At 45.8% G+C, this 24,570-nt stretch overlaps 1 protein-coding gene across 2 annotated transcripts in view; it reads right to left on the reverse strand.

Moving 5' to 3' along the window:
* Positions 1-24,061, reverse strand: part of PSTPIP1 (proline-serine-threonine phosphatase interacting protein 1) — a 51,745-nt gene extending 27,684 nt beyond the window's left edge. For both annotated transcript variants that reach the window (XM_017816925.1, XM_017816924.1), the window contains exons 1-4: positions 23,583-24,061; positions 22,305-22,538; positions 4,424-4,524; positions 997-1,071 (exon numbers count right to left, since the gene is read on the reverse strand). In XM_017816925.1, the coding sequence (XP_017672414.1) occupies positions 997-1,071; positions 4,424-4,524; positions 22,305-22,337 (209 nt within the window). In that variant the 5' untranslated portion in view covers positions 22,338-22,538; positions 23,583-24,061. The remainder of the gene's footprint in view (positions 1-996; positions 1,072-4,423; positions 4,525-22,304; positions 22,539-23,582) is intronic.
* Positions 24,062-24,570: the final 509 nt, after the last annotated feature.

Raw genomic sequence — 24,570 nt, forward strand, 5'->3', positions numbered from 1 at the left:
TCAGCCTGGATGGACCACCACCAAACCCACAGTCAGTGCTACAGGCGATTCCCTGGCACTTCCCTGCCGTGACCATGCACGGCTTTGAGGTCACGTTTTCCCATAAAATATGAACAGGAAACCAGGCTTGCACTGAGAGTGATGAATGGACACGGGAAGGAGACTGCAATTAAGGAATGAGATATGGGAGGGATGAGGGCAGCAGGCCCCAGGGATCAATAGAGCTGGGTTGTGTTTAGATTGAGGTCTTCTCTTTCAGGTTTGTCTTCTGTGACCTCACATCTTCATCCTCTGCCACCTTATTACTGTATTATTACTTGTTACAATAATGGCAAAATGTCTCATTATTGCTGCTGCCACCAATAATAGCAGCAGTTTATCAGCAGTGTTTATTAAGTTAAATTCCATGCCAACATATATCTTCCCCTCCCAACACAATTTATATGTGATTTAAGATCGTAGTGGAGGAGACAGAGAAAAATATGTGTCATCTTAGTGCATTTCAGTAGCTCCATTGATTTATTTCATATTAAGTCCCTACAAAGAGATTTAAATTTTGTATTCCTAAGATAAGCATTTTTCCTGCTGCAGAAACTGATTTTTGGGGTCTTTGCACTTGGCACCTGTTCTGTCACAGTCTCTCAGGGTCCACCAGCTTCCCAGAATTGCCAAGCCACCATCCTAAACATTTCACCACCTTTCCCTTTCCCTTTTTTCCCCATCGCTTAGTTTGCTTTTGGAAGCAAATATTAAACATTAAGAATCTTGAAATGAAAAAAAATCTCAGGAAAGGACCTACTGGAAGTTTCCAAATAGAGATTTTGTGAATCCTTTTGTGAAGGACAATGGTGTTCCCCCACTTTTCCTGTACATTGGGAAGTGCTGTGCAACACACTGAAGCGAGCAGCTTGTGATCCCATTCATAGGCAAAACACAGGAGTCTGATATTTCTTCCAAAATCATTTTGTTTGCATGAATAATGAAAGAGTTCCTTACTTGATTTCTGTTTGTCCCCCTGCTTTTCGGGCGATTTGAATCAGCTCTTTCCCATATCTCTCTTCTGCTTGTGCTCTGTTAAAAGAAAAACTTGCTCAATTCCTCTTAGTGGTATCAGGATCACATTTACACAAATCTTGTAATTGTATCTGAGGTACAAAGCCACAAGGAACACAATTTATTTTATTTCTCCAGTCCTGGTGCTGTTAGTTAACCTCTTAAATATTCGGGGTAAGCTATTTCCAGACGAAATGAGGGGGAAGTGAAGCCCGTTGTCGTGGCTTTGATTACTGTGGAGTGCTCCATACAACTCTGCCCCCCAAATGTGGATTCAGTTAGAACAAGAGGTGCACAGAGCTGAGGTGAAGATGCTCAGAACACAGGACCTCCTTTGCAAAAGGAGCCTAGAACTGATGGCTGACCCGACCCATTAAAATACCGGCTAGGAGGGGAGCAAAGAGTAGGTTCCACAGGATCCATTTAGGAGAGGTTTAGGAGAATACATGGGAGCCAGGAGTAGCAGGAATATATATAGAAACCTGAGGTGCTGCTTGAAGAGCTGCAGTGGAGGTGGAGGGGAAGGAGCCTTGCTGGTTGTTGGGTGAGGCCGGGGCAGTTCAGTGGAAGGGACAGTACGATGTGGTGTCTCACCTAAGGGGGAACTGTAACTGGTGACTCAGGACAGTGGTTCTGTTTCTATGGTTAATAAAGAAATACAAATATTTTCTTTTCTCTTTTCCCCTCCCCCAGCTCTGGAGGACATTTCTATTTTCTGTTCAAAAGAAGTATTTGTACTAAATATGTTACTTCCTTCCTCCTGGGTGTAAGACCAGGGTGGAACAAAGTTTTCAGTCTTTGAGTAACTGCTAAAAACTACTGAATGGTCAGTAATTAATAATGAACAGATAGCCTGGTGCGAGCATTTGGGGGAGGGATGATTTTCCCCCAGTCCAAGGAGATCAGTCAGGCTGGTGGACCAGCAACCCACAGTCACCACAGCCCGGAGTGGAGGGTGTTCCTGGCCTCTGTCCTTGGCTCTCATGTGTCTAACATTGCATGTGCTCTCAATTAATTGCTCTTCTCCCACTAGGAATTGCTGTGTTTTAGTGGGGTGTTCCTCCATCACTGCTTTGGGATTCCTTCTAGAGGAACAGGGTGCAAACTGCAGTGGCAGGCCACACCAGTTTGTTGTCATGTTAGATGAATGAAATGTCATCAAAATGGAAATATACTCCAGAGACACATAACAATGCAGAATAGATTAATTTTCTTCTGATCTTAGTAACGAGAAACACTTTTATGTCAGAGACTTTGCTTAATGCCAGTGCCTATACAGGAATGAGAATGACTCCAGTGCTGCAGTCCCAGTTTGTTTGCTCAGTAAACAATATATGATGGGAAAAAAGCATGGCCAGCTCTTAAGCCAGTCCCAGCTCCTGTAAAACCATTGGGTCAAAAATTCCTGAAACCCCAGGCACAGGACTGGGCTATCCCAGAGTCAGAGGAATTTGGCAGGAGGCTGACACCATCTCTTCACATCTTGGTGCTGCCTTTCCCACTTTTAGGTACACTTACACACAGCTTCTGGGTTTCCCTGCAGCCATCCAGAGCTGGAATGTATTTTGTGTTTTAAATCCAGGCTTTTGTTCTGGAATACAGCTGCCTTCTCACTCCCACACCACCTAGTCCCTTCTCCAGGCCAGGCAAGGGGATTTGTGGGTGGAAAACTGATCCCATGTTAGTGTGGGCAGGGCAGCTGGTTTCAGGACTTGGGGCAGCTGCTGCAGGAGTCCTTGTTGCAATTCCAGCATGAAGCCAGTGGTATGGGCAGCCTCTAGGAACAGAGATTCATCCCATCCTTTGATCTGCTCCCAGGTCATTCCCATGAATGACGTGAGGACAGGCTGAAACAAATGTCCAGCAGAAATAAACTGGAAGTCATACCTTTCTCCTTAACTCAGTGCCCCACTTCTCCTTTCCCTCCTCCCTCAACATGCACGTACACACACATAGACACGCTCCCTGGAATGTTTTGGGGGTATAAAAAATCTCATGGAAACATCAAGGGTTGGACTTGATGATCTCAGAGGTCCCTTCCAATCTGGCTGATTCTATGATTTGCAAAATGACTGTACATGTATTTTTTATTTCTTTGTGGAAAGTCCGCCACAAACCAGGAAAAACCTTATCCTGCAAATTGCAGAAGCCTCTGTAATGTTTTGGAAAGAAACACGGGCATGTGCAGCATCCAGTGCAGAGTTCCACTGCCTGAAGCCTGCAGTGTAGTTCTGATCCCTGTAAGTTATGAGGCACAGAGGAGCTGTTTTAAACATTTGCAGCTAAGCTGCCATCAGGCAGATGTGACTTCAGGACTCTGATGTGCACCAGTATAAAAGGCTTCCACTGGTGGTCAAGAAAAGCAATTCAAATAGCTTCAGGTTTCGAAGGGAGACTCTTCACAAGCTGTGAAACACCCACCTTTCAGTCTTAGAGCTCACACCCCTTGAAAGTGCCAGGGCTTGAAAAACAGCCTTCAGAAAAAAACCCTGAACCAAAACAAACTACATGGGGACAGCACAGAGAGAAAAAGCAGGCTGTGACTGAGGAAGGCAGGGCAATATTCCTAAGGAGACAGTGCTGAGATGAGCTGTGTGTATATAATCCATACTGTGTGGCCTTTCCTGCTTGTCATGCCTGAGCATGTGTGTGCCTCGTGCTACACGCTGAAACTGTTTTGAAGCCACTTAAGAACAGAACCAAATTTCAGATTTATTTTCCTAAGTCAGAAGTACAGAAATGAATGGCAAAGGAGCCCGAGCAGCAGTGTAATATGTTTTCTCACCCACAAAGTTGTCAGCTGTCCACAGCTGCTGCTGAGCAGCACCACAAGAAGCAGGTGAGGAGGGACACAAACTACAACATAGTTACTCAAAGCCTGGTAAGGTTGGCAAGTGATGTGGGCTGGCTTGGGTGTCTGGGGAAGGCTTTAGGCAGCATTTTATGCAGCTCTGTATTTGAAAAATGGCTCGTTTTTGGTAGTGGCAGGAAACTGAAACAGTGCTTGTGGCAATAGCACCTTCAAAGAGAAACAGAAATGTGCAAGTCATTTTTTCCTGTAAAAGGGGAAACTTAGAAATGCCACTTGTGGATGTGTGTGCTGCCGTGGGATTGGGAGCGATAATGACCGGGGCCTTAACGGAGCTCTGGGTTTCTGGCTCCTTCAACCTCCTCTTCCCTCCTCAAACCTGTGAGATTTCTATTTGTTATGTACCTTCACAAAGCACATCACAAGGCTGGGGTTTCAATCAGGCTTTTCTATGTAAACTCGTATCACTACCTAATCAGAACCAGGCTACCATTCCTTTCCAGACACCAAAGAGGAAAGAAAAAGGAGCCTGTTCACATTTTTTCACTCTGTTTTTCATACCTCTGCTTGAGCAAATCCTCCACATCTTTGCACATCTTCTTTCCCTCCAGCAGGCGCTGTACGAGCACCTCGTAGCCAGTGTGGAAGGTGAATTCCTTGCACTGGGGACAGAAAGGAAAAGAGTTGAGCTGATTTGGGCACAACAGTTTGCAGGTTTAACAGATACTGACTGTCTGTCATATGGAGCAAATTAACTATCTGGAAAATCCAAACGGACCTTTAGATTAGCCCAGGGCTAAGGGCACAGGTAGGGGTGAGGTTTCTCCAAAGTGAAAATCTGTAAAAGTTTTTATCAAATCAACTTTATTTTTTAACACTGAAAAAAGATTTGTGAAGTGGGTCACAAGCCTTGCTGTGTGGAAAGTGGCACTAGCTGTCTTTTTGGGGAAGTCATGTTTAGCCTTGGGTGTGGGACCCCTGCAGAGCAGAGATGTATTGTAGCTGTTAAGAACAACAGCTCCTCTTACCATATGTTTTCTGAAAAGAATAGTCAGAGACTGCTCAGCACAAGTATCGATCCGTGGGGTGGTGACTGTGCCAGCCAGCCAGTGGAGTGTGTTCAGATGAGGATTTGTAACACAGGGAGAAAGGATTTCTCCTGTACTCCTGGTCCTCTTGCTGCCTCACAAGAGGACTGGGACAAGCCATATTTCCTTGGAGTGCCTCAGTTAAGCAGTCCAGAGTGATAATGTTGTTGAAAATGCAGTGGTGAATGTTGCCTGAGCTTTATGTTACAGCATTATGGCAAAATCACAGGCTGTGTAACCATAAAGGGAATGAGTGTGTTCCTTCCCTCAAGCACTTTATCTACAATACAAATGCTTATATATGAACTGAATGCAGTTTATACATCCATCCACTGTCCCCTAAGTAGTTATCATTTAACAAATGGGTTACTTTATTGCTTTCCACCATGACTGTGAAGAAGGCAGCTGCTTAAGTTTTGGGACTTGGAAAAGATCCTCTGGCAAGCAACTGTTGGGCACTTGGGCTTTGCTTCCCTATTGCTGGGACTGGAGAGGACAGGGGGACACTGAGGATGGATGGTGCTGGTTGATGGCAGCCTTGGTGCTGCTCACCTGGCCCTGGGACTTCTGTGGAGATTTGCAGACATGAGAGTGGGGTTTTTTTTGCTTCTTCAAGAGCCAGGTTAAATTTCTGCAGATAATCTCTGTAAACCTACAGGTTGTAGTAACATTTCCAGTGCTACAGTAATTCCTTCTTCCCTAATGGACATTCTTATCAGGAGCAGAGGGGAGAAAGGAAAGACAGTTGGATAATGGTCCAGAGGAGACAGACAAATGGCTCTACCAGAGCCAGGAGAGATAATGATGTAGATAAAAGCATATGGAGAGGGTGCAATGGACCCACTGTTATCATTGTTGCAACCACAGGACAATGATAGGATCACCCCTTAAGAAACAGGATCTCAAACCCAAAACATTAGTTTCCCTAATGTTTCCAAGGGCAAGTTACACACATACATCCCAGGGAGGGATCCTGCTGTGGAATAAATGAGAAGCAGCAAGCTTTGCCATTCATAGAGGAACATAGGAGAGGTTCTTGATAATATCCTGGCAATGGACTCATCACTTCCCCCCCCCTCTCTTTTTTTTGAGAACATTCCAATGGCAGAAGGCATCACTGCTGTAAAAAAAAAAATAAAATTCTTATAAATGGCTCCCTCTGCCTGGCAGAAACTCTGCTCAGATGCTCCACAACCAGCTCACAGTCCCAGCATTTTGATTATATATTTCCAGATGCAATTAGCTACCTCCCATAGCTGAGTACACAGCTTCCTTGTCCCAGAAATGCTGCCCAGAGGTAAATGAAAACATCATATGGGTTGGTATCAGCCCAGCAGTCAGCCACTGCCACAGGCAGCAAAGGGAGAGCAATAACCACTCTGTGAAGTTCCTCTGCTCTTTCTGTTCAACATCTCTTTTTTCAGCAAATGCTAAAACTCACTTGGTGTCTCCCCCAGCTCTTTTAAACTGGCACAGTTGTTATAGTGAAAGGATGGCAAATTCTGTACAACTTACTAAGTTCTCTAACCACAGAATGCAGCACCAGCTCGTTATCAACCCAGACCCACCCCCACAAACACAGCAGCGTGCTGGGGGTCAGCCCTGCTGACCATGACCCTCCCAGGGCCTGACAAAACCACCCAATGGACCCGACCCAGCCTTCTGGACATCCTGCTCTAAGCCCAGAAATGCCAGGGGAAGAAGCAATGCCATATTCAAAACAGCCAGCACCTCACTCCACAGTTTTGCTTTCTGTCCCTTGCCTGCTAACAGGAGCAAGACTTGAACGTGTCCAAAATGGAGCCAGTGCAGCCGCCTCCGAAGGAGAGCTGGAATCTCCTCTGACAGAGGCACCAGTTCCTGCCTGCCAGGGGTGTTGCCCCTCTGGCTAGCCCTTGGAGAGAGATTTGGCTCCAGCTAAACACAGGGCTAAAAAGGACTTCCTACCCCAGGCACTCATTTAATCTACCTTCATTTTGGAGGGGGATCCATCTCAAAATTTGCTTTATTGCCCTCACTATGTGTTCCTGAAGAATGTGGAAGCCCTGTTTCAGAAACCAAAGGATCCAAAATCTAAACCAGGACTCCCAGGCAGCAGATCTGGCTGTGGTCTGAACAGCACATGCCACTGGCATGTCACAGGCTGCAGAGGGGGGGAGAGGAAATGCCGACAGCCCAGGTTTAGATAAGTGTGAGCTGCTATGGTCGGTCGTCCTGCAACATTGCTTCTGAATTTCCAACCACAACGGAGTCACAAATCATTTAGGTCTAAGTTTACTTACACAAACATTTCACAGAATCACAGAATCTACTAGGTTGGAAAAGACCTCTGAGATCATCAAGTCCAATCTTTGATCCAACACCACCTTGTCAACTGGACCATGGCACTGATGCCACATCCAGGCTCAGGACGGTGACTCCACCCTCTCCCTGGGCAGCCCATTCCAGTGTCTGAGCACTCTCTCTGTAAAGAATTTCTTCCTGATGTTCAACCTAAACCTCTCCTGGCACAGCTCAAGGCTGTGCCCTCTTGTCCTGCTGCTGCTTCCTGGGAGAAGAGACCAACCCCCACCTGGCTCCCCCCTCCTGTCAGGGAGTTGTAGAGAGTGAGGAGGTCTCCCCTGAGCCTCCTCTTCTCCAGGCTGAATAACCCCAGCTCCCTCAGCCTCTCCTCACAGCACTTGTGCTCCAGTCCCTTCCCCAGCCTCGTTGCTCTTCTCTGCACCTGCTCCAGCCCCTCCATGTCCTTCCTGAGCTGAGGGCCCAGAACTGGACACAGCACTCCAGGGGTGGCCTCACCAGCGCTGAGTCCAGGGGCAGAATCACTTCCCTGCTCGTGCTGCCACACTGTTCCTGAGACATTTCAACAGCTCTATTTCTTCTTTCACATGTTGTACAACTGCATCCCCTCTCAAACTCTTCTTGCATTGAAACAAACCTCCTTTGCCCTTTCCTGACATACTATTTTTTCCTTTCATTGATTCCCATGTGTCATTATAGCCCCTATTCAAGGCTGAATAAATCCCTGTTGAACAAGGACGATGCTTTACCCCTCCAGTAAAGACTAACTGATGCTTTGTACCATGGCATTAATGTCTGCTCTCTGAGAAACACTTCTGGTACATCAGAGGATTGCATTTGCCTTCTTCCACTATCAAATCATAGCAGTGACACCTAACTGAGCTATGATCTATGGATATGCCTGCAATTCTCTCCTCTCCTGCTGTTTTATTTAACAAGGTCCCAGAGTGTATTGGACTTTTTTTGCTACTGATCTCTTACTCTCACTCGGCACTTTGAAACTTTGATTTTTATCTGCTTTCTGTTACCCCAGGCCTGAAGGTTATCAGATACCTCTTGTACAGTACTTCATTCTACCTGTTTGTTTCAACTACAGCTATTTCCAGCCTGTTCTTCCTGCCTTAGCCAGTATTCAATGATTATATTGAATAACAATGGTCCTGAGACCAGCTCTGGAGATTCTTTCCTCCAGCTCCAGCATTTCCATTTTGGCACAAGCCTTCAGCATCTCCCCCAGATCAGTGTCTTTGCACTTTATGGTTCTCCTTCTCCTGCTCTGTTCAGTCCTCTTTTGTTTTTCTTCTCTACTTTCTTGAGGATTTCCTGTGTAGCACCATAACAGACCCACACTTTCTTTGTCAAGACAATCAGACAGCGAGATTGTATCTCATTAAACAACCATCTAGTCTTGCTAAGCTGTCTCGCCTCTATTCTATTTTCCATTTACCATTTTGTGTTATAATTAGCACCCACACTGAATTGTTTTGCAGAGGCTGTTAAGCTGCACTACACAGACAGTGCTTGGTACCTCTCAGCTGGGACTTTCTGATAATTGTAACAACTAATGAATAGTCAAAGAACTATTTTATTTTTTTTAGAAATCAGAAAAGTGCTATAATTAGATAGTAAATGTAGTCATTAAATGCGTAAAACATCATTTGCTTATACCAAAATCTAGGTGGTTGCTTGGAAGAGGGTGATTTGACTCACCACCAAGAATTTCTCTCATTGCCAAGAAAGGGATTCCACTCAGTCAAAGCGTGTGTGGCCGTGAAAGAGGATTTAATCTTTGTTACTTTAATTAAAGAGATTAGTTATTCCTTGTTGTCCAACAGACCTATAATCACTGGTAAGACAGTGCTTGACACAGGGATTTCAGTGTTGCAGACAGTTGTGTTGTCCTGAGGTTCATCCATTAGTGCTGTACATGTGTCTCTGTACCTCAGCATCTCCTCTCTCCTGCCCAGACGTTGCTGCCCTCAGTGCAATGAGCAGCACTGCTCCTCCAGAGACAAAAGGAATATCAAAGAGGGTATGTGACTGAAAAACACAACTTCCATGCTCTGGTTTAACCAGAACAGCTTTTCCTGGAATACTTGACGGGAGGTATGGGAGACTGCAAGCAGAGGTGTTGACAGTAAGCACACTGGGATAGCTTCCTTCTTTTCACTTCCTTTTCCCTTAGAGGCCTAACGATGCTGCTCCCTCCCATTAGCACTCTTCTAAGAGATCTGTGCCTTGGGACTGCCTGGTAGGAGTTTCTGCATAGGTAATGACACAGGTAAATACGGGATTTAATTGAGGGAGAGACTCCTCATGGCTGGCTCTGAGCTGGATCCTGCAGCCATCAGGGAGAGGCTCCAAGGATTGTGATTTGGTGAGGAATGTGCAAGGGAAGGCTGATGGGGTCAGTTCCCTGCCCAGAGGGTAGAAAGTTCAGCACTGACATCGCTGGGGTGACACAGTTTCACTAAGAACCAGCCTCACTCCAGAGCATATTCCTCTGAGCCTTGTGCTGCTGGGTGCCCAGAGGGGACTGAAAGGCTTTTGGAAGAGCCAGTGTCTGCATTCGGAAGTGGCAAGGTTACTGTTGCAATAATACTAAGGAAGAGAGATTGAAATGCTGGCTTGGTCACTGAAGCACAGTTTTAGTACGTGGCTTTTACAATGGACTGAACTGCAGCAAAACTACCCAAGCCTGTGTGCAAAGCACTTGCACGTCCAGCTGGGAATGGTCAGAAAGGGACATGAACTGCTCGAGTCCTTGTGGCTGTGCTGTAGGAACTGTGGCTTTTCTGTTGTGGCTGGATTTCTTGGAGCATCTCTAACCATCCTGGCACCTGGCTTGCCCATCCAGGACTTTATTTGGAGGTAGTCTACATACCACAGCTCAAACCTCTGCCTGCTCCTGCAGGACAAGCCGGCCTGTCAGGATCTCAGCAGTCCTGGCAGCTCTGCAGCCGTGTGAGCTGTCTGGGGAGTGCCCCCAGCTGCACCTTGGCTCTCTGCAGAGCTCTGGGAGCTGCAGCTCTGGCTGGCAGCAGGAAAGGCCTCGGCCCAGCACCTCCACTGCAAAACCTGCCAGGAACTGGGTCCGGGTGGTACCTGGGGAGAGGCAGTGCCCCCACCCTGATGGGGGAGAAAGGCTGGAAAAGAAATAACTACTCTGGGTGCATTGCTCGGTACGTGGTAGGACAGTGCTGAGCTACTGTGGTGGTAAAAACAGCATCAAAATCCACAGTTCCCTGGTTTGCACCTCTCAGATGGGCCGGGCTGCAGTGCTACTGCCACGAGCACTGACAGTCATAGCACAGCTACCAGGGGTTATTTTAGACTAATGAGCCTTCATCTAGGAATTATTTTAAATGTCCTATCTGCTCATACTAAAAAAAATATTTAAAAAACCCCACACTTTCTCTTAAATATGAAAGTATTTAGCTGTAAAAATTCATTCCTTGTCTTTGCTCTTAATATTTTTCCAAGGCTTAGATCAGAATTGTCCTCAAGTGGTTTTGGACTAAAAATGCTAAATGTTGCTAACTCATTCAAATAAAGGGTCCATACAAATTTTCAAAAGAGAAAAATAATCGAAACTAAATCTGTTATGGGTATCTTTGGAATTTTTCTCTAAATCAAACTTTTTTTGCATCATATCTTGTTTAGTTTAGGCAGGCTCATAACAGTTTTAGTAAGGTAAAAAATTAAGCTTCACTTTTCCAGAGCCAAAAAGGAAACAACTACCAATGAGAGGAGGAAGTTTAGAGAGAACAGGGAGCAGTGAGTTTTGAACAAGCATCATTCTGCCAATATATTTTCCAACTGTCTGTAAGAAATCCTTTCAATGCACAGTGGTATCACACATGATACCTCAGTCCTGGACTAAAAGTAAGTTGTTCTGAGTGAGTGGTACCAATTAATTATATCATTGCATCATACCACTGTGGAGTGGCCCTGCTTAGAAAGAGTGTTTCTAGGTCTTGTTCTCTTGATCTGCCACTCTCCTTGTCAAGTGCTCTGCCAAGGGCTTAGTATGTACTGTAGGTGAGCAGCAAACAGATCTAATATCCAACAGTCAAACATGATTTATAATCTCAAAGTACATGCTAGGATATTTCCTACCATGCCGTGGCCTTTCGCTGTAATTGAATCACTGGCTTTACATTTTCTGTTTTGTGTTTTTCCCCTTGGTATACTTTAAAATCTCCCAGTATTTCAACAAATATATTCATGAGATGAAGTGTCTCAGGAATTTTACTGCTCTCTTTCTGTGCCGTTCAAGCTGTCCTGAAATAAACAGTGAAATAAAAAGGGATAGCAGTAAGAACTGCTATTTTATGTCTCTGATGTCCAAGTGACTGTTTAAATCCCATCTCCAGCTCTGCTGTGGTTCAGAGGGGGGTGTGCCTGGTGCAATAAGAAGTGATTTGGTGTTTAGTGCTTCCTGTTCCACGAGGGGCCATCCCAGCTCTGCTCTGCACCCCTGGGACGGGACAGAGCCTTTCTGCAAAACCAAACCCCGGGTTCTCAGCCTGGCCCTCCACTGCCTTGTCCTGGAAACGTGTCAGCACCCGACAAGGCAGCTGAGCAACCAAATAAAGAGCTGAGCCCACACCTGGGGGAAGGTCATCCTGTCCAGAACAGAACCTCAGCTGAAACATCCTCCCCTGAGCAGTGCTGGGTGTGACACGAGTCCTTTGCTAGAAATGCTCATGTGACAATGAACTGGTTAAGGAGCTTGAAAGCCTTTGACCATGCTGTGTGCTGCTGTACTGTGCAAGAGCTCCTTTCTCCTGCTGCTTGAAACTGGTTGGAGTGGGTGGGAATGTGGTGGCAGCTTGTGCTCTCCAAGATTGAACTGACTACAGAATTTATACAAGCTTAAAAACACAATACTTTTTTTAAAAGTATATGATTTTTTTCCCCCATATAAGCAGAAAAAGCAAGGGCGAGTAGGTGGTTTGGAGCTGGTTCTATAACATTTCTGTCACTTCTTGTAAATTCACTCTGCGTCAGAAACAAAAATGTTTGCTCAGGATGTAGGTGGGACTTTCTGTGATAATTTCAGGAGTTGACTTGGGCATTTTCCACATGAGGCTTAGTTTGCAGTTTTACTGCACCCTGTTACCTAAACCTGAGATGCAGTACTTTTCAAGGGGTGCAAGTGGTGTTTATTGCCAGACATAGCACAGAGGTGAACCTTGAATGGGACCTTCAAAAATCAAAGGGAAAAATCATTGCCTCTGTACCATTCCAATTGCTGAGCTGTTTGATTGCCATCTCCCACTGCCCCTGTAGCAAGACAGGCTTCAACTTCAAATGAAAGCAAAGATCCTCATCAGACTTCAAACCTGCAGCAGCTGGGGTACCCAGAAATAAAACTGAAATTGAGATTTCACAAACTACACAACAGCATTGCAAAACTGGTAACACTGAGCAAACAAGTAGCTTCCCAGTGGTCTTTTGCTCTTGACATTGCTAATTTTTTTCTGAGAAGGAAATGGTTGTTTTAGAGTTCTGCTGACAGAGGAATTTGCTTCTCAGCTCCCTGAGCCCTTGTCCTCCCCCCTGGCATCCTGGACTGCTCATGTGTTATGTATTAGGCATTCTTATAGTCACAGCATGTTGTTGGGCTCTCTTCACGTTTTACTCACCCCATGATTTGCACAGCTACAAAGTGATGGCTGCACAACAGCCTCCTTCACTTCTGCAGGTGAAGTCTGCTGCCTGGCAGACTAATGACACACAGGGAACAGGCTTGGAAAGTCTCAGTTCCAGTCTAATAAGCACTCTGCTTGTGCTTATTAGCTCCATTTTAGCATCCCTTCTTAATAATTTGATTAAATAATATTCTGAGAATGCACAGTGTTTCCTAGGGAAGAAAAACCGTAGCTTAATTTTTGATCTCTTTGTTAAGAGTACAAGTGTTCTGTTTTTCTTTGCACAGCAGTGTTTTTACATCTCACAGTGTGATTAACCACAGAATCAGTCCTTCAAGCTTTAGCCAGAGCACTGCAGAACGTAATAGTGACCTCTGAACTCTCAGCTTCTTTCAGACATTTCATAGAGGGAGCTTTGCCTTTTGGAAGGCAGAAATAGAGCTTTGCAGACATGCCAGAGAATCTCCTCCATTCAGCTGCCTGTCTCTCATAATGGCTCAGTTTAGGAACCTTCACAAAAGGCACAAGCAAAGTCAGGAAATGGAAACCTTGTGCTGTCCTGTTTAGCAAGAACACCTTCTTTGTACTGAGTAGGAGAAGAGCATCTCTTTTAATTTTGAGATGCTGCCATTTATTGTTTCATTCCAAGTATGGTAAAGCAGCCAGAGAGAACAGGGCACTTTCTCTTGAATTGCACATTTTACCAGGTTGAGATCATCGTTTTTTCCCCCCTTTCCAGGAGTTTTTGCTGACTTCAGCCTTGACCTGAAGCTCTTGCAGGGAGGGATCTCTGACCACCTTCAGGCCATGGCATGCTCCTGCTGCACAGCAGTTCACAGCCCTGGTGCTCCTGTGCCAGGAGGAGAAAGGAGCCAGCAGACAGAGAGGCATCACAACAAGAAGGGTGACAAAAAGCTAGGAATCCATTCAGGAAATCCAGATAGAACAAACTTCTGGAACACCTTAGTGATGGGGATAGTGGGAAATGGGACAGGGGGAAGCAGAACCCCTCACCAGTTTTAAATGAGAGCCTGAGGTGGCTTTATGACACAGGTTTGAGGAGGCAGCATCCCTTTATATTTTCTCCATGTGATGACTTCAGACAACAGCCTGACCCATAAAGTAAGGTGGCTTCTTCTTGGGGGCCAACAGAGAGGCCAGAAGCGAGCACTTCCACGTGTCTTTCCCAAGGCACAGCACTGTTTAGCCATGGTCCTTCCAGAACATGACAGATAAATGTGTCAGTGGTGAAATCAGACGTTGCTTCAGTCTCCTATTGAATAACATTAGCAACACAAGAGAAACTGGAAGTAAAACAAGGAGAAATAGAATCTTACAAGTAGAGGATACTTCTGTTCTATACAAAATAATGGTCAGAGATTACTTTTATTTCTATTCCTCTTTCGTTCATCCACTTCCAGGTCCCTTCTCTGTTACAAGAGAGCTCCTCTCCTGCAAGCACCATGGGCTCAGTCCCAGACCAGTGTGAGTGAGGCAACCTGCAACAACCCTGACCTGCCCAGGGACAGAGGCAACTGTTCACCAGGTCTTGTAGAGCCACAGGCAATAGACCTGCTTAATAGTTGGTACATTAATTTATAAAAAAACCTATATATCTTTCTCCTCCTTGTCTTAAAAAGCTTAGACTTGTTTCCTGTTAGTCCTGAGGAAGGCACTAAATACAGCACACTGCTGCACCCACGGTCCCTGCTTCCCCTGTGAGCCAGACATTTTGTTAGTGGTCTTTCCTGGCACATGGAGAAGGGTAAAACTTGAGGAAACATTCCCAGAGTCTTGCTGCACAAGGGGAATGAATTAGAGGTTTACTTCACTTCTTAGTGAGGATTATTCCAGTATCTGCATTACCACTTCCATTTTACGTGAGATCTTCACCACCTCAGTCATCACTTTCAACATATCCCATTACTCAATAGGATGCAACATATTCTTACACTCCATGGTGTGTGGTGTATGACAAAGACCCGGGGAATTGTGCAATCCAACAGAACAAAAACAGCTTTAGGTTTTTAGAAACTCTTAAAACAGGAGGGTTTCATGTCAGTAAAGTCAAGCAGTTTGTCCAGGTGGGAGAACCGTGCCAGTATCACACTACACTCAGGCAGGCACTTCTCTGTGTTTGCTCCCACCTGCATAAATGTCTGTCCTGCCTTATACAGAAATAACTAAAAATGGATTAATGCTGGTATGTTGAAGAATTGCTGAATCAATGAGCTGGATGCACCCCCTTTCTGCTGCAAACTCTAGAGGTCTGGGAAATGGGCAGGCTCTACCTAAGTGTGTACACACACCAGCATAGCTACTGCTGAACCCTTTGGGCTGTTAAAACTGTTGCATCAGCCCGACTGTCACACACAAGGTGTCCAATCACTCACAGCTGCCTCGTCCATTAACTGGCAAAATTCATGAGCTTCTCGTATGAAAGGAACTGTTATCACTTCTAGAGCAGAGTGAGACACAGTTTTCTTGCCCTGCAAATTATTATATAAGATTTTAAAGGTCCACATTTCTTCTCTTGAGAACAGCAGCAACAGAAAACAACAAAAATCCACATTCACATTGATAGAAGGAAGAAATTTCCTCTGGCTCGAGCAGATCTGATTGAGGCATCCCCCTGCCTCAGCTGGCACACATCCCCCATCCACTGCCTGTGCAGGGAAGAGGAATGTCATTTTAATCTCTCTCCAGCTGTTAAACTTGTGGATTAATCTAGTGGCATGAGGGAAGACATGCCTGGACTCCAGGTACAGGTAATGGGCTGTGGGCAGTGAAAGCTCCAGTTCCTGTTCCTGGCAGTGTCTTCCCTGCAGAGCTCCCAGAACCACAGAAGGTTTTTATGAGTCTGGTCCCCTCCTCTTTGGTTAGAAACTGCACTTAATCCTCCATCTCCAGACAAAGCCTTCACCAGACGTGAACTTTTTCATCCTCACCCAGCTTTATCTTCCAAAACAGCTCTCCAGGAAAACTGGGGGGGTTTTGTGTTTTCCCATAAAAAAGGTTTTGTCAAAACCACAAGTCCTAACCAAGTGTGCAGCCAGGGTCTTGCAATGGCAGGTGCCCCCTTTCCTTCTCCTGATGCTCCTGGGGATTCCCATCCTGCTGAGCAGCAGCCCCAGGGCTGTTTGTCTGTCCTGACTCATTAATAACCCTGCAGTAATTACAGCACTGAAAGTGATGAGACTCAGACCTCAGGGCTGCTGACCATCTCTTTTCCTCTTTTCTTTGTTCTCCACCCTTTATTTTTTATTTTTCTTTCATTTTAGGAATAGATTAGGCCTGGAGAAATTGAGAGCAGCACCAAATAGCTTTTTGATTTGAAAAGCTTTTCCTTTAAAGAAAAAAAAAAGCTTGTCTTTATTTATTTATTTACAACAGGAGCTGGTATCTCTAAGCTAGACTGAGCTGATATGTTTTCACTTTATTCTCAAGACTGTTACTTTTCATTTCAAGCAAAGATAAAGTTGCAACAAGAACTATGGAACTTTTCAATTCCTCAGCCTCATTCAGTGACATTTTTCCACCACTTTAAAGAAGTACTAAACTCCATTTATAGTAAGGGAGCAGTTCTTTGGAGAACTGAAAAGCTGTTGGGATCTAGATGCACGTTTTCAACGTGATTTTGTTTCTTCACCTTGACACCCTGAGTGATCCCTGTGCAGAGCCCTCCCCTCATCCCAGCCTCAAATCCCCAAACTTTTACTGAACAGCACAGTGAACTTTGTACATTATTGCAGTGTGGCTGCTGAGAAAAGTTTTATTACAATACCTAGATTAAACTGGAGATGAAACTTGTGTTTTCTGTGCCATCTGCCAGCCAGAATCTGCCTTGCCACATTATGGCGTGAAAATGAAATCAGAAGAAGGGTTTTTTGAGCTAAAAGGAGCTGAAATACAAGTAAGCAGCCTGGCTTGCCTTTCATACAAGCATGCAATGAGTGTAACTGGATTGAAGCTCCAGGTCTTGCCCTGTGCCTGCAAAGCAGCACGAGGTCCCCAGGCAGTGAGTGTAAATTCTGAAGGAAGAGAAGCAGGAGTGTGAGCCCTGTGGGGGGAAAGGGGCGGGCTGGGAATCACCCAGTCCTGCCAGGAAAATGTGTGTGGAAATGAGATTCACAGGGAGACTCTGAGATTCACCCTGGGGAATCTGTCATGGGAGGAGAGGCTGAGAGAGCTGGGACTGCTCAGCCTGCAGAAGAGGTGGCTCAGTGTGTATAAATACCTGCGGGGGGAGGAGGGGAGATGGAGCCAGGGCTTCTCGGGGGGGAAACCAGGGACAGGGCAAGAGGCAGTGGGCACCTGTTGAAATTCTAAAAGTCCTGTTTAAGCATAAGAAGGTTTTTTTGCTGTAAGGATGAACAGTTTGCCCAGAGAGGTTGTGGAGTCTCCGTCTGTGGGGACACTCAAAGCTTGGTGCTGCACAAGGTGCTGTGACCGGCCCTGCGCTGGCTGGAGATCTCCCCTTCCAACCTCGGCCATTCTGTGACTCTGCCACCAGAAAATGCACCTCAACAGGCTGCTTTAGCAAGCCAGAGGACACCCTCTTTGATCTGTGTTTGAGGCTCCATTTCAAGCTGTGTATGACAAGTGCTCGTTTAGGTGCTGTTCTGCTCCTTAGATGTGTCTGTGTACGTGCGGTGAAAAGAGAGTCGGTGACTCATCTACTCCATACTTCAAATACATACTCATGGCACAGTTAAAGTTGGCATAAATAAGAATCCTCCATTTCTCTGAGCCCAAGCAAAACCAAACAACTTCTGCAGAGCAGGATGGGTCCAAACGAACCAGATACAACTGCGTAAAAATATTAACAAATTTGTCACAGTGACTTACTTCGTTAATCGACCGATTTAAATAGTCAAACCTCCTCATCTGCAGCATGGTCAGAAAACTGTAATAAAATGCTTTTAACTGTCTGATTATTTCAGTCACTGACCTAACATGAACTTGCTGTAAACCCATTCATCTAGTGTTAGTTCATTTGAGCTTAATTTTAGCTCTTGTGCTCTGCTCAGCACTGACTTGTGAAGCATTTCCATGGCCACAATGACAAACCAGGCTTTCTACTTGTGATTTCCTCTGGTTTCAATGACTGTCGTGGTTGCCCCCACCTCATGGGTGCTTCTCATTGTCCCAGTGAGCCAAATGTCCTTCCCAGAGCAGGTGGGGGGATGGAGGAAGGAACTACATGCTAAAATAGAGCAGCCTCTTCTGTGGCGCTGAAGTGACCTCACAACACACACAGACATCAGCTGGGCAACTGGTTCAACTTTTCCAAGCTGGTTCCCCCTTTATTCCCCATTTCCACACACGCCCCTCAGTGATGCCCTGGCCTGGGTGTGAGCAGGGCTGTGGCCAAACATCTGCCCCACTTCTGGAGCTCAGGGCGATGCAGGACCATGCTTGGCAGCAGAGCCTGGCCCACCCACGGGCTGGGGGATTATTTATGTGCATTTGCCTTGTGTCAGTAGGTGCAGATGCCACTGGTGCATTCTAATACAAACAGAACTCGGTGGGAACCCCTTGCAAAGCTGGGATGCCAGGGGGGAAGGTTTGCCAGCCTCCTCCCTGCCTGCCCAAGCTCAGTGCCTCGGTCCAGGGCTGGCAGGACCCCTCCCCAAAACCTGCCCAGTCTCACTTCCCCCTCCCAGACCTGCTGCAAAACAGCGGGTCCTGCAAAGCTGAACCTCCCCAGGAGAGCAGGGCAGCTCCCAGTAGGAAAAAACCTTCCTATTTTGAATAAAACAGGTGGTGCTGGGTTTCGTCAGTACATGGCCTAGTGAGTCTAGAAGGTGGTTTTACTGTGACTTTTATCCTTATCTCAGCACTCTTGTTCCACAGTTAAGAGTCTCATTAGAAGTTCAATTATTTGTGAAGCTAATTACATCTTTTTGGCCTATGTAATAGACCATTGTGTGGAAAAGCTACAGTAAGAGTTGAGAGGCTCACCTACAAAGTCAGCTTTGCACTGAACCTGAGGCAGAACATAGCCTGAAGCCAAAGCAAGAGAGATTAGGCATCTTTGTAACAGACTCTTCCTGAAGCACCTCCATGTCTCCCTCTGCTGCAGTGTCTGACCAGAACCATGGGGGCTGCACAGGCAGGGATGTGGTACAGACCAGCCTGCAGCAGGGCAGGGAGGTGAATCGTGCCAGCTCACACGTTAAAATTTGTCTTTGCTGGCCCATGTCTCACTCACGCTTTTAAATCTGAGCTGTGAGAATCCAAAGCCCTGAGCTCATCCCACAGCTGAGAAGGAACAAGCCTTTCACACTCCAAGCACCTACTGTGAAATCCAAAGGACCTCAGGAGCCCACAGCATATTTTCAGAATTTACTTGGCCGCTTGAGTTGGATTCAAAGCTGTCCAAGGGAATAGATTTGCTCCCACTCAGCTCTGGGCCCTTTGGAGCCTGCCCCAAAAACCAACCGGCTCCTTTGAAAGTGTTCCTCGTTCCCCCTTCCCAGGAGGGTACAAAGCCTGGAAATGGTGCAATAATTTCCTACCTCTTGGCCAGAAATAGCTGCATTTCATAGGTTGCAACTGGAGTGTTGAGCAGCATGTTGGAGGGAAAACAAAAGAGAAGGAAAAGCCAATGACAGGAATTGCAGAGGAAAAGCAAATGATGAGTGCAAGAATATAGAGAGAGACTGAGAAGGACACCCAGTATTTCTGACTGAGGGGGAAAGATTTGATTGGATAGTGGGTTTTGTAACAAAAAAAATTCCTGTTGCTCAGAACTCGGCCTGTTAACACAACCCTGTTAGCATGGATCTCAGCTGGGATTGCAGACATACTCCCCATTAACATGGGAATTTCCCTTCCTGTCCCTTATGATGCTGGAGAAGACAGGTAACATCTGTTATGCTTGTACAGCAGCCCAGCAGAATATTAATGTTAGCCCTGCACTGGTTATCAACCCAATCTGAATTTTCATCTCACTAGTATTTTCCAAAAAATATTATCAGAGGATAGAAGGCTTCTGTTAAGAAGCACGTTTTAGTGCAGGCTTTGAGCAACTTTCCCTTAAACCGTTAAGGATCGAGGATATAGAAATAAACATTGTAATTAAAAAGTACACAGGTTTTAGCCCAGGCCACGCTACAAAGAAAATAAAATTAAACAAAGACACGAGTGTGAGAGTTTTAGTACGGTACTATCACTGCTAAATTAAACAGGGGAAAAGAGAGGACAAAACTTAAACCTGTTAGGAGGAACAATTTACATTTTCCTGAAAGACAGGACACTTTGTTCTTACGAAATCTGAAGACCATTGGAGAGGAATCAATGGTGTTCCTTCTCTGCTAGTTGGGGAAAATCTCCCGATTTTAGGATTTCTTTACATATTTTACATTGAGGTAGGCACTGAAGAAACTCCTGCTTATCCAGAAGTTTACTGATGATAGAGCAGGGGGTTGTTGCTCAGGGATACCCAGTCAGGGTGTAGTACAGGGAGAGGGAGCAGCAGTGTCCTTGGGCAGCAATTAGAGATCAGGGATCTGTGTTGAGTCACCCACCACGGTGCAAACACCCTTTTTGGTTTTCAGTCATAAAGACCCTTCCATTCATGGTACAGATCAAACAGAGGAGATAACTGCTCACTGAAGCAAACCACACAAATACATTTTCCTCTGGGCAGAACAGAGCCTCATGAAAGCAAAAATAATTGCTGATCTCGTGATTTGGGGGGCACCCTGCACGCTTGTGCTGCATTGTGCAATATCCTGGGAGTTTTCATTTTAAAGGACTTATTATTGCGTAGCTAAAGCTGCCGTCCTGCAACCGGATATGTCCTGCCCTCTTCATCAAGCTGGGTGATAAGGACATTTCCAGCCAAAAAAATATTAAAGCCAAAGATGGTTTCCTGTGAGGAAGGCCATCACTTCAAAGCAAAGCAAGGATTTGAGTCACGGTAACGTGACTAAGCACAGGAGAGAAGTTTAGGGAAGAGCCATGAAGAACCAGCCTGGCCAGATTGTCAGCTGGTGTTAATCACCCTCACACTACTCCCATGGCTGGAGTTATTCTCCCTAAAGACCAAGACCTTGGAAAGTAAATATACCAAATGTACCAGTCCTAAAAGTCACGTGGCGCGTTTTCCAAGTTCGTCGACGCAAGAGCAGAAGCTCCCAGGGTGGCACTGGCTCACAGCTGTGTCTCCCCCCACACACTGGACTGTGCACTTAGGAGATGTATAAAAAAGGGGAATCTCACCTGGGTGTGGTCAAGCACAGTTAGCACTGAAATAACATTGATTTTTGTATTTCCTCATTGCATTTTTATCTTTTTTTATAACTGCTCAGGTCCGGTGCTGGAACGGGGGTGGGGAGGGCTTCCTGGAAGTGCCCAGAGGACAGTGGCTCACTGAAATGTGGTTTTGCCCCTGCCCTTCTGTTTTCTACCAAGAGAGGCTTTACCCTGAAGGGTGGGTGGAGAGAAAGAAAGCACAAGCAGAAAGAACAGCCTTGAAATGGCAGGAAGAATTCATATGCCTTCATGTCTTTCTTTAAAGCAGTCCTAGATGCTGGATAAATGAATGCTCAGACAATAGGCAACCACATAACATCCTGTTAACCCAGCTTCACACTGTTAGAATTTTAGATTTGAGCTTTCATTTTTCAGTTGCAAGAGAACCTCAGATTACCCTTGAGAGAGAAATGACTCGGGTCTTTTTATCTTGTAACTGCAGGGAGAGAGCTTGGAAACAAGACACCGAAAGGGGTTTCAACCAAAAGTCCAATAACAAGTACAGAGCACATCCCCTTGTTTTAATATTCCCTGGTTTTGGGTCAGCTGGGGGTGTTTGGGCTTAGCTGTGGAGTGTCTCTGCTGGTCCTTTCCACCTGAGCTGCTGCAGGACTCCTGGGCACTGCATGCCTGGTGCTGCCCTCCTGCAGCTCTCAGCAGGATGGACTGTGCAGGGAGCTGAGTAGGAGCATCCTGCTGGCAGCTGCTGGCTTTGCTCTGCACCAAACAGCAGAGAATTCAGCCTGGAATCACCAAGAGCTCACCTGCTCAGGGGAGCCATTCCTAAAGCTGAGGACACCCACTGCACACAGGTCCTCAGGACTGAGGCAAACAAATCCATGTCCTTTTCAAGAGAGGTTTCTGCACCTAGCACAGGAACTGGGAATGTCAGTTGTTTTATGGGGATTGGATATATTCTTTACAGTGCATCCCTTCTGCCCAGGGTCAAACACTTATACTACCCAACAATGTGTTTTTGCTTGGGGACAAATTTGGGTTTTTACTGAACTAAATTTAGAACACAGAACAGCATTAAATTAGTTTCAAACTATATATAAAACCAAGCTGTATTTTAAAAAAACTTTAAACACAGATACCCTGAATATAGGAAACACATAGGAAATGTTCACTTACCCAAAAAGCATCTTTAAACTGCAGCTGGGTCATTGTAATTGCTCTGTCGAGGGGGAGGATGGTTCAGCAAGTCCGTTCTGGGCTGAGAGCAGCAGCAGGCACAGCACTGAGCCTTGTCCCTGCACCCCAGCCCGAGCAGAGAGAGCAGCACATCCACAGACCTGGCCCTCCTGAAGTCAGGCTGGTGGCCAGAGCACGGGGCAGTTCCAGGCAGCTCAGCTTAATGACCTGTGGCTGGGAAGGGACAGAGGGCAGAAAAGCTGTTGCTCACACACAGATTCATGCATGCACTCAGCACCCCAACCCCAAACCTGTTTCTCTTCTAGTAAACAGTTAATATTGAAATGAGGAAGCCAGGCAATGTCAAATGGTGTCAGGCTGCTCTGTGCTGTGGGTGCGTGTGAGCGGACAGGAAAAAAAAAAACAGAGGGGGGGGAAAAAAGCAGTAAATTCAGTGATACGATTTGATCAGCTACAAGAGGAAAGAGAGAAATTAAAATGCAAAGGAAAGCAGTACAATACAAAGAGACAAGCTGTGGAGGAAATTAGAGCCCAACTATCATCTACCGCTGTGGTCTTGCAAAGAAAAAAGAAGCAAAAGGAAAGTATCTGCCCCGTTTCTGCAGCACCTTCTGGGGCTGGCAGAGGCCCATGCATTTGCACATGGGAAGAGTAGCTCAAAGTTGCATTTTGCAACTGAAAAAGGCTTTTCAAGACTCTGGTTAAATTAAGAACCCTGAGAAGTGTGCAGGTGTCTGCACACATTTAGGTACCTGGATGTCAATACAGAGAACAGTCCCCATTTGCATGCCCTCATGTAAATGGTTGTATGAATATGCAAGACATGTGAAATTTAGAAGTAAAATCCAAAGTCTTGAAAAAAAATAGAGCTAAAGGTTTGTTAGCACCAGGACTTGAGGTGAAGCCTCACAGATCTGTGAAAGGGCAGCACCCAGCACCACACCCAGCACCCTGTGACAGCAGGTATTTCAGGCAGCTCCCCAGATCAGCTCACCCAGCTGTGAGAATACAGCAGCAAATATCTGATCGTAGGGTAAACCTCAGATGCTTCCATGATACACTCTCCATAATACCTGTCCTACAGGTGAGGTTGCCTCTGTTCACCTCCTTAGGATGTTTTAAGCACTCTTAAATATGTGTTTTTAAATACTCACTGATGTTTTCGGAGGGTAGGAAAAAAAAAAAGGAAAGAAAACATGTGGCTGCCTGTGCAGAAGTGTGTCCTGCCCCACCAAGAACACAGCAGGACTGACTTACTACAACTAGTTGATGTTGCTCCTGGGTGTTGCTGGTTCCCTGCTATCCCTGCAGCACCAGCCACATCCTTTGGTGGTGGGGAAGTCTCACAACTTCCCCGAGCTCCAGCGGGGCACAGGGATCTGCTCCGAGAGCTCTGCAGCAGCTGGTGGCTGGAGTTATCCATCCTCTCCCCATGGGCAATTTGCAGCTGGTGTTTTGGAGAACTGGCAAGTTTCCTTCCTGGTGGTCTGAAGAAGACAGAGAATGTGCAGAGGCTTTGAGAGGCAACATGAAGTGCAAGCAGAACAGGGCAGCCAAGAGTCTGCAGGGCGAGAGGAGTAGCAGGAGAAAAGCATCATTGCATGGGAGGGGGAGAAGGAGAAACGTGAGGGTTCCCTTTCAGACAGTGCTGAGGAGGAAAGAGGGAAGCTTTCTTCCAGAAGGGAAAATTCCCTGAAAAAAAAAAGCATTTTGAGGGCATGGGCACTAGTCATACTAATTGATCTGTATGCAAAAAAAAAAAAAAGATTTTAAAGTGTTTTATCTTAGTCTTTCTAAAAGTAAATGTTTCCTGTTACTATTTCCAAGCTGCAGCTGTGATTTGAAACCAACATCTTTGCTGCTGTTGGGGTTCATAAAAATTCATCGAGTGCATTGTGCTACTTTCTTGTTATTTTTAGTTTGGCCTCCAACCACAAAGCCACTTATTTGACTGACCCTCACACTGAGCTCTGTGCCTGCATCCATCCCACCCCCCAGCACCAGTGCCACACAGTCACCTCCCCAGGGATGCTCCCTCATGCCATCAGCGTGGGCTGTTCCCTTTGTGCTGTGGGGGACTCTGTCTCCCACTATAAGAAATAAAAATACAGTTTTTTATATGGGCGTATCACAAAGTTGTAAGATATCCAAGTTCCAAAAGCTGGACTTGAGTATCAGAGCCTTTTTTGGCCAGATAAGGGAAATACAAAAGTTCCTAAAAATTAAAATCTTTTGGGGCCATTTT

The sequence above is a fragment of the Lepidothrix coronata genome, unplaced genomic scaffold, assembly GCF_001604755.1.
Source record: "Lepidothrix coronata isolate B3197 unplaced genomic scaffold, Lepidothrix_coronata-1.0 Scaffold58, whole genome shotgun sequence".
NCBI lineage: Eukaryota > Metazoa > Chordata > Aves > Passeriformes > Pipridae > Lepidothrix > Lepidothrix coronata.